This window comes from Cyprinus carpio, chromosome A11 (genome assembly GCF_018340385.1).
Source record: "Cyprinus carpio isolate SPL01 chromosome A11, ASM1834038v1, whole genome shotgun sequence".
In the NCBI taxonomy this organism is placed as follows: Eukaryota; Metazoa; Chordata; class Actinopteri; order Cypriniformes; family Cyprinidae; genus Cyprinus; species Cyprinus carpio.
The window spans coordinates 14,500,072-14,510,031 of NC_056582.1; the positions used below are offsets into that span (position 1 = coordinate 14,500,072).

The 9,960-nt window shown below is 36.7% G+C and overlaps 1 protein-coding gene across 6 annotated transcripts; it reads left to right on the forward strand.

Annotated features, from left to right (window-relative positions):
- Nucleotides 1-552: 552 nt before the first annotated feature.
- Nucleotides 553-8,787, forward strand: LOC109098514. 6 transcript variants are annotated; one of them, XM_042766409.1, is made up of 17 exons: nt 553-703; nt 1,205-1,571; nt 1,718-1,855; nt 2,523-2,646; nt 2,735-3,093; nt 3,201-3,283; nt 3,453-3,490; nt 3,599-3,769; nt 4,545-4,607; nt 4,688-4,720; nt 4,807-4,887; nt 5,158-5,322; nt 5,687-5,911; nt 6,014-6,088; nt 6,293-6,385; nt 6,752-6,874; nt 6,961-8,787. In XM_042766409.1, the coding sequence occupies exons 2-17, from the start codon at nt 1,237-1,239 to the stop codon at nt 7,471-7,473; spliced, it is 2,619 nt and encodes an 872-aa protein (XP_042622343.1). In that variant the 5' UTR covers nt 553-703; nt 1,205-1,236; the 3' UTR covers nt 7,474-8,787. The 6 variants fall into 6 exon arrangements, with proteins under 6 accessions (XP_042622343.1, XP_042622347.1, XP_042622348.1 ...); XM_042766413.1 differs by having other exon boundaries at nt 3,459-3,490; XM_042766411.1 differs by having other exon boundaries at nt 682-779.
- The last annotated feature ends 1,173 nt before the right edge of the window (nt 8,788-9,960 follow it).

A 9,960-nucleotide genomic window follows, 5' to 3' on the forward strand; every position in this document is an offset into this window, starting at 1 on the left:
TCTGCATATATTCATTTTACTTTACATATTACTGTTCAGATTATTTAATTATGGAATTGAAACACAATTGTGATCCTCAGAATGTCTTGCTTTATTTTAGTTATTTTTATTTTAACTGCATTAATATACAAAATAGTATGCTTACAAGAACTTTGTCTTGGTATAAGAAGCTTCCAGTACACAGACAGAAAAAAAAAAATAGACAATAGAAATGTTTATTTATTTTTTGATGACGACTGATCCACAGTTTGAGGATAGAAGTATACTGGACAAATCTATAGTTAAATTGTCAAATGTTTATTAAGGGCCTTTTTATTATCACGTCTAGGTATTTATCATAGACTGTAGGTATTTATAGCGGTTTTTCAAGATATGCATACAGTGGGACCTATATATATCAGACATAAAGTGGGAAGTATGAAAAATGAATAAGTTGTAATATTCTATACTATTTATGAAAAGCAAAATCTACTAAACGAAATTCAGAGAATCATGTTATTTTTCAACTTTTTACTCGCATGTTTACGCTAATAAAGTAATTTGAAATCAGATTGTAACCCAGTTTTGTGTGACGTGAGCAGGGGGCTTTAATTTATTCAGAAAGCTTGAGTCACGTGTTTCCGGGTTACAACAACACTTCCGGTCCCTCTCCTGTTTCAGTATTTAAAATATATCAATGTGTGGCTTGTTAAGGGGTTTACAGGTAGGTTGTTAAAAATGGCGAGGCCGTGTTTATGACTTTATTTTAACAGGGCCGTTAAAAACCGCAAACTGTCTCGGTAAACCTCAATAATTGTGTTATTTACTATCATTTCACGCTTGCTAACACTTTAGCTCCTACGCTAAGTATTGTCGCTAATATGTGTTAGGCTGCGTCTCAAAACCTTGTGTGCTGACTACCTAGACAGCATTTTCCGCGTCAAAAGTCGTGGTTTAATAGACAAAGTGTTTGGTCCTTACAGGGAAAGCAACAATAGGCAGAAAGCTTACTGTTGTACTCAGTTGCAGGTGTCTGAGCTGAACACATAACATTGAAAAGAGAGTATTCCAATAATTCAGCTTTATCAAGATGAAAGAGCTTCAGATAGACAAAAAAGTAGATTATTCTCATTGCTGAAAGACAGAAGAGCTAAACAAGGATTGTTTGCTGCTTGAAACATTGTATCTGAGTGTAGCTCCACTATTGCATATTTCCTTTTTGCAGCTGAAATAAGAAGAACAGGGAGGTTTACTAACATGGAAACAGAGGAAGTAGCAACTGAGGTACCTGCAGAACCAGCAACCGAGGTCAAAGATGCAAACACACAGGAAAGCAAAGACTCCACAGCAAGCACAGACATTCAGGACCGTGTCACAGAAGAAAACAAAGAAGGAGCTGTGACCGAGACGGAAGGTGAGCCTCCCAAAGATGTCGACAAACCTCCTTGTGACTGGTTGGAGCCGCTCGAAGAAGATTGTGATGATGTTGATTCCCAGAGCGCTGATGGAGAAATAGAGAGCCTTTTGGGGAGTGAATTGAGTGTGATTAGTGTTAGGAAAAACGCTGGAGAAAGAGGTGGCAGAGGTGTTGGGTATGTACATGACCTGGATTCTACTAACTAGACATCTCACAGCAAACTTTTATATACGAGTTACAGAAAATGAATACATTTAACTTTTACGCACTTCACTACTTTATTGTTTAAGCTAAAACAGATACGTTTTTTTTTTTGTCTAGGAGACCTAGAAGGAGAACACAGTTTGAGGCAGATGAAGGCTGGGAAGATTGTCCATCGTTAGGGGAAGGATGGAAACGCAAACAGGTTTTTCGTCGATCAGGCACCAGTGAAGGACGCAGTGATACATACTATATGAGGTATCTTGAGTTTGTTTGTTTTTTTCATCTGAACAGATTTAGACAAATTTAGCATTACAGCACTTGCTAACTAATAGATCCTCTACAGTTGAATGGGTGCCGTCAGAATGAGTGTTCAAATAGCTGATAAAACATCTCGGTAATCAAGTTCAAGTTAAAAGCTGCGTGTTTGTAAGGCATTTTAGCTTTAAACTGTCACTTGTGGCCAAAATATGAGTCTTTAATAACACTATCTCCAGTGAAAAAGTCAATCTGCTTTTGTCCTCTCACATCAAAATCTACCGAGCTATTTGTTTACACTTGTTTTTGCATGTAAACGGCGCTTGGTCTGTGCATCCTCCTCTCCTGATTAAGACTTTTCTCCTGGCTTTGTTCACTGGAAAAAAGCAATATTATGAATAGAGGACTCGTATTTTAGCCAGAGGCAACGGTTTGAAGTTAAAAATGTGTTGATGGATTTGTTTATTACGAACACGCAGCTTTTCACTTCACAAGACATAAACTGATGAAGTCGTGTGGATTATTGTGATGTTTTTAATGACTTTCATTCTGACGGCACCCATTCACTGCAGAAGATCCATTGGTGAGCAAATGATGTAATGCTAAAGCATTACTATGTGGGACTTTCATTTTGCATCTCTCATTAATTGCATTTTTTTCCTTTCAGTCCAAGAGGTCATAAAGTAAGGAGTAGGGTTGAGCTTGTGAAACATGTAAGCCAATCTGTGGACCTCACAAATTTTAATTTTAAAACGGGCCAGTTTCTTGGTGAAGGGCTTCCGTGGAGAAAGGTGAGGAAATGTTCAGCATGTTCTTTTCAATTTTTTGTTCACTTTCTTCACATATTTCCCACTAATGCCTACATTCTGGTATCCATAGAGAAGGAAACTGGATTCTCCCCAGGCACACTCTTCTGTACCCAGTTTTCCAAATGAATTAACAGATGCAGGTGCTGCGGTCGGCAGTCCAGGATCTTCAACTAGTCTCAGCTGTAGTAAAGCTCCGAAGTTGAGCTCATATTCGATCCAAAAGGGTGCCAATACAGTGATCACGCCAAAATGCAGTACCTATACTGCTCCTGAGACAAATACCGCTTTACGAAGTACCGCTACTCACCCTATTGTTGATTTGATTGAAGATTCTGCAAATTCAAATCCTCCTCCTTTGGGCAGTTCAGTGTCTGTGGCCCCAGATAGGCCCGTCAATGGCGCCAGTGGAGATCCACAAAAAATGTTTGGGTAAGCAGTGCCCTTTTTTTTTTTTTTTTTACTCTATAGCCTAAATCCCAAAAAGTCATTTGTGAATGAATTTCTTCATTCAGTCTGTTCCTTTTGTTTGTCATCAGTGTCTGCGAAAAATGTCATAATACCTATACTTTTGAAGAGGGACAAACTATGTGCCAGAATTGCAGGCCAGAGGGTAACACAAGTAAGTCAAAAAGCAGTCATTTATTTTCCATTTTGTCAGTGTCCGCAATTAAGCAGCTTAATTGTAATAACAGAAATGTATTTTTGGCTATTGCTGTTCCTTTTAAATAATGTATTTCAGATAACATGGTGATTATTTATTTATTTATTTCTTTAACTTTTTTCTGTTGGTTTAGCAATATTAAGACGCAGAAAACCCTACAAAAAGGTATGTTTTCATGTTATTGCTGTCGATTATTTTGTTTTCCTTTTTTTTCTGCATGTTATGTGTTGCCTTACAAATAAAAACATATTTATTTGTATTTTTTGTTCTTAGCGGATTCCATGTGGCCGATGCCGGGCTTGCCAAAATACAGTGGACTGTGGAAAATGTGTTAGTTGCAGAAATGGTCGGCTACGCCTCCGACTCAATATCCACTCTCGTAAAGTCGTTAAATGTCGCAAACGGAAGTGTTTGCACCCTAAGCGTAGGGACAGGGTTGTAAAGGTAATTTTTTATGTTTTCAGCCAGTAGATGATATTCTATGTTATGTAAGGAAATATGAATATAAAGAATATAGAATATAATCTAAACTGTTACAATGTTCCAAATATACAGTGGCCTCAGAAAGTGTTTGAACCCTTTGGCAAAGTATAAATGCCACTGAAGTGGATGATAAAATATCAAACGAAGCACTTTTAGGTTGTTTTTATGATCTATTTGATTGTTTTGTTAGAACCACAGTTTTGTACTGCAACCCACTGATGTCTTTATACTTTATACTTTATATACAGTATTGTAATTAAATGTTTAAAAGTTTGGGGTAGGTAAGATTTTTAAAATGTTTTTAAAGTCTTTAAATGCTCATCAAAACCAGACTTTTATGCTCTAAAATACAGTAAAAACAGCAATATTGTGAAATATTATTGTAATTTAAAATAAGCTTCCTACTTCAATATATTTTTAAATGTAATTTATTCCTTTGAATTTTTTTTATTATCATCATGTTAAAAACATTTTTGTGAAAACCATGACACTTTTTCTTTGGTAAATAGAAAGTTTAAAAGAACAGCATTTATTTGACATGGGAATCTTTTGATACAATTGAAATGTCTTATTTAATGGATCCTTGCTGAAATAAAAAAATACTTAAAAAAAAAAAAAAAAAAAAAAAAAGAGAAATCTTACTGACCTCAAACTTTTGAACAGTAACTTTGTGTTACTCTTAATGTCTAATGATCATAAAAGTTTTAATCTTTACTCATCTTTATCTTATCCACAGACATCAGAGTGGCAGTTTTACAACATGGCTGGATCGCTAAGCACTGCTTCAAATATTTCACAGGTGAAAACTTGCCACACAGTGCTTCATTATGCTCATAAACCATTTTAATAATTTAGTCTCCCTCTTCTTTTATTTTTCAGCCCTCAGTCTCAGACGATTTTGAGGAATCACAGGTAACAGTCTAATAAATGATCTCTCAAAGTAATCCGAGGGATTGCTATAGAACAACTATATCTAAATGTTGTTCTCCTGTAAGCAGAGCTCCTATCTGCAGTGCAGTGACTCAGAGGATCTGTCTGTGTTCTTTGGGGGTAATGATGGTGACAGTGGCCTGGATGAGGTAGAGTTCTAGCTAGCCAGTTTAATACACTGCATCGTTACACAGCAGTAGCATTAATCCAAGTGCCTTGATCACAGATATTCACATTGTTTGAAGAGATCCACAAAGTATTTGTTCTCTTCTTAGTTGGGATATATTGCATTTTAAAGAAATTGTCATTCTACAGGCTTAAGCTGCAAATATTTAATACAGGCAGATTTAATCAGAGACTTAGTTTCTTTAATTACTCTTCAAATAGTTATTTTTTTTTGTTGTTCTATTGATTTGCAGATGGGAGTACCAAAGGTACGTCGTCGTTCATGTGGGACGTGTAAAGGCTGCGTTCGCCGTACAGACTGTGGAACCTGTGATTTTTGCATGGACAAACCCAAGTTTGGAGGCAGCAATAAAAAAAGACAGAAATGCCGTTTACGACAGTGCCAAAGAGAGGCTATGGTGGGCTTCCAAAATATAATTTCAACCGTATCTTTAGTTGTTTTTTTTTTTTGAATTGCAATGTTGTTGTAAGGTGCGTTATTTTGAAACCTTTAGTTGTCAACAATACCCATTAAAATTTTCACTAAAATTATTTTCAAATAATAAAATGTCAATGACTTTTTCTAAGCTGGTTTTTTCTAATTAATCTAACAAAAGAAAATGTGTACTGTTACTTTTATTTTTCCACTTTTAAAAAAAAAAAAATAATACAGTCAAAACCTTTATGATTAACATAAGCAAAAAAAAACCATCAGTTAAATCCTTTATGATTTAGATGTGCAAAAAAAAATTATAATCTTGTCTCAATGTTTGTGTTTAACAGAAGCATTTGCTGCCCATGGATGAGGCGGAGATGTTTTTTTCTCAGGGCTGGGTTACACGTAGAAGGCCCCGTTACACATATGGACGTGGTAGACCCAGGTCCAAAAAGTTGTGGAATTTCGAGGTTTCCAATAATGAGGCTGAAGCGTATGTGCCAAAGGCTTCCCCCGGTGTTGCCCAGGTGGTGAATCGGGACAGGCTCCTTCATCCCAGTTACAATGGAAAGGTATTCCAGCCCTTAAGTCCTTAAAGGATGTTTTACCTTTTCTTGTTAGCGTTCAGTAATTTTTTTTTTTCCTGGTTTTTTTTTTTTTTTTTGTGGATTTAGGCTTATGGTTATACTGATGTTGCTAACAGTTATTTGATGAACAACATCCCACTCTACAATCCACGAAAAGTTGGGGTATGTTCTCACCATAAAAATTAATATAATAGCCATATATTATTAATCAAGTCATGATGATTCCAAAAATGAATCCTAGAGCAATTGTCCCTAGTCATACACAAGCTTATTTGGTTGCCAGAATGTTTGTTGCCGTTTCTTGTTATTTGAACAGACCTATCTAAATATGTTCATATCTCGTTTGTCATCCCTGTCTCTTGAGAAATGAGCCCTCAGCTGCACATAGGACAGGTGGACATGATCAAAGAAAATGGGCTTCAAGGCAGTGGTATCAGCAGCAGAGCCCTTCTGTCTGCTGTAAGCTCCTTATGCTTGTCTGTCTTAAGCTTAAACAAATAAAAACAAACAAAGATTAGTAAGTGTGAAATAAAACGTTAGTCAGTAAGTTCATATGAGGGGCTGTCTTCCCTTAGGTTGGGTGGTGAAAGAATTAGAAATAAATTCCGGATTGTACCTACCAATCAGTTTTTGTTTTAAACAGTGTGCATGCATATTTATACATTTCTTCATAAATATCACATACTGTATGTTTCTGGGTCTGCCCAATAAAAATACATTTTGTTAAACATTGGTTCTGGTACACATTATCAGTCTATTAATTGTTTTTCTTTGTTTGCTTGGTCTAATTAACCTGCTTTATTTCCCCTACCCATTTATTTATAGAGATCAGAGGTTCTTCCTATGGCAGTTCCATTAAACTGTGCTGGGGCGAGTTTGAGAGAAGGGAATCGATCACAAGATTCGGCAGGTCAAGAAGAGCAACACGAGGACGTATCTTGTCCGTCGGTAAGAAGCCGTTTTAGGAATATGGTGTATGATATGGAAGTTTAAAGACTGGAAAATCAATGACTATGTATTTCTGCCTTTTGCAGATCACTCAGATATTCAGCATGGCAGACACTGACCCCACGATCCAAGGCATCGACATCAATCATGAACTGATGCCTCTCCTGAGATCTCTTCGTAGCATGGTACTTCCTGTCCTCTGGTTCTGCATTGTGGTGGAAGGCCCTCGGTTACAGCTGATGCAGTGCTCCAAGCGCTCCACTATGGCAGACACCACTATTCATATTGAGCCCAGCTTCCACTACCACATCAGCATCCAGGGACAGCCTCTGCTTCCCACTCACAGACTCTACGACAGCCACCCGTCTCGTCTCACCACAACTAAAGAGATTGTTGCCCTCCTCGAGGACCTAGAAAGGTACTCGGTCTGCCAGGGCTCAGGGCACAAAAATTCAACAAAAGGGTCAGAGCCTGTGTTTCCTGAGCGGGCGGCTACCTGTGACTTCCTCGTTTTTTCAGAAACTGAATGCTGTGAAAAATGCAAAGCTCTACAAGGTATAAAGAGACTATTCAGCACAAGGGAGTTGGTCTTAAAGTAATACATCTCCTATTTCTGATTTTGAACTATTCTAGAATATCTTTATACTCTAATATTAAAATATTAGAGTACCTATTATTATTATTATTATTATTATTATTTTGTAGAAGTATGCTACCATTACATTGACGACTGAGTCAATTTTTGGTTACTTTAAACCACAAATAAGGACTAACAACACTTCCCACATTAACAGGTTAGTTCAGCACTGGTGTTGTTATAATGCCGTATGCCCTTCTTTCTTTTTTTGGACAACAAATGAACAGCACCAGGCTGTAAATAATGACTCAGTTTTCATTTTTGTGTGAACTATCCCTTGAATGAGTGACCACTGAACATGAAGATGTTTTTTGACCCTAGAGTATGTGACACAATTTGGTACCTACTGTGACTAAGGATGCACATTGAATCCTGGTCATATAAATGGAGATCATGAATGGGCACGTTTTACACAATGAAACATTCAGCAGTTTAACTGTACATCTTGCCTTGCACTAAAGTTGTAATAGTGCTTCACATCCATTGTGGATTAATTCCTCACACCAATGATATCTTTATATGTGTTAATGCTTATGTACTTCTCAGGGGGGATTTTTCAGAATGCATTAATCAGATGGAAGATCCATGTTTGTTAAAAGATTTAATATTTGCTGTATGATATGGGATGAGGCTGCTCTCATTTTGGATAGACAATTTTGTACATAGTGCAAGTGGTGGCAGAGAAATCAGATAAAAATATAGTAAGAATGGTTTTTTTTTTTTGTGTGTGTGTGTGTGTGTGTGTGTGTGTTGTTGTTTTTTTTTATATATGTATATATAAATGAACGTCCTTTGCTTTTCGTAATTTCTGTTTCCTTCATTACAAAACACTATGAATTTTTGTATGAGCTTTTCATATAAATAATCTGAATTCTGTTTATTTAATAAATCATATTATCTGTTGGATGACTGCCATTGTGCTCAAGGCAATATATGTTGCCATACTTTGCCAGTTAATTATCAAAGTACATTTCATTTTGTACAACAAGTTTTCTCAAATGCTTAAATATCCAAAATGAGGCATTATCTTATTATGTAATTTACATTCATTTCAAACTGAATTTTAAACAATGGATAAGTCCAGGTTGAAAATTATTCTTTTAATTTTGTTGATATGGGGAGTAATGTTTGGCATAAGTAATCCTGAAGAGGTGTGCATGAGGAGAAAAAAAAAACATTTTGAGAAAACTGCCTTTTGAGGACAGTTGTTGGGTATTATAATCGTAATGAACGTGCATAAATAGATAAAGTACAACAAAATAAACAGATAAATATATATTTTGGATGTTTTCTTTCCACTATTTTTTTTTTTGCCTTATTCAATAGCATAATTTAAATGATAGATTAAAAAAGACTCACTGATGCTGGATTAGCGAGAAGTCGCTTTACCACACAGTTGCTGCAGCATCCACATGTAAATTTTCTCCTGCGGTATCATGGATTAAATATGCAAAACACACATGCGCCAAAGGGGGCGCCATAACACAGTATAACTGCACTTCTGCATTCAGTTCGTGCAAAGTTGAATTTAAAATTAAAATGTTTTTCAGTATGTCATTATTAAGACACAATAAAATATATTTAAACATTTTGAAACATAAAACTCTATTTAATTACCTAAACAGTTCATTAATTGCTCGTGAAAACTCGTTCACTGGAATGTGGACCTGTATTTTTTCCAGTTGATTTCGTTGCAAACAGACTAGAAAAGCAACGCAAACCTCAGTTCAGACACAGTGTGTGTAGTTTGTCAGTTGGGTCAATATAAATGGGCGAGACTGAAAGAGTTAATCGGGGAAGTGGATGCGTGTTGCTCTTCTGTGTGCCAGTCTTGTTCCAGAGGTGTGACAGCGCTTTACAGTGGATACCTGGGGTGAATGCTGAATTGTGAGAGATGTTGTTATAAATCGTTCCGGAGCGATGCAGGGACCCTGTATGTGTTTTGCGTGAAGGGGAGGATGTGATCTGCAAGATGTGACTGAGGAGAGCCGCAGATGAATATTAATTGGCATCGCAGGTCCGTGTGCATGGTCTTTTCTCACGTTATCGTCTCTTAAACGTCGCGTTTTCTCACACAGACAAGCTGTAAAGAGAGTAATATATGAAATATGAATATCGCTAGATTTATATATGGGCTGCATATGGCAGACAGCGAATATGCTTCCTAAAATACAGGGACGCATGAGGAGTAATATGCCTGCTGTCCTGTTAAAACACCTTTTTTGGTGTTGTGCTGAATGTTTATATGAAAATATCCTGTCACTGAAAACCAGCGTTCACATTCTCTTATTCGCGTCTCATTCATCCAGCGTGTAGTTCTTGCTGATGAAAGCGTCGCGTGTGTCTTTCAGTGGGATTTTCCGTGGCATGTTGCTATGCGATGGATTAATGATGCAAAACAGTCACACCTGTTATTTGTCAGCTTGGATTGATTAACAGTAATGTGTCG

Coding starts and splice junctions, on each gene's coding strand:
- LOC109098514 (XM_042766409.1), top strand. CDS start 1,237: ATGGAAACAGAGGAAGTAGCAACTGAGGTACCTGCAGAACCAGCAACC. Junction 3,491..3,598: donor GCAGAAAACCCTACAAAAAG/GTATGTTTTCAT, acceptor TTTTGTTCTTAG/CGGATTCCATGTGGCCGATG. Junction 6,089..6,292: donor ACAATCCACGAAAAGTTGGG/GTATGTTCTCAC, acceptor GTCTCTTGAGAA/ATGAGCCCTCAGCTGCACAT.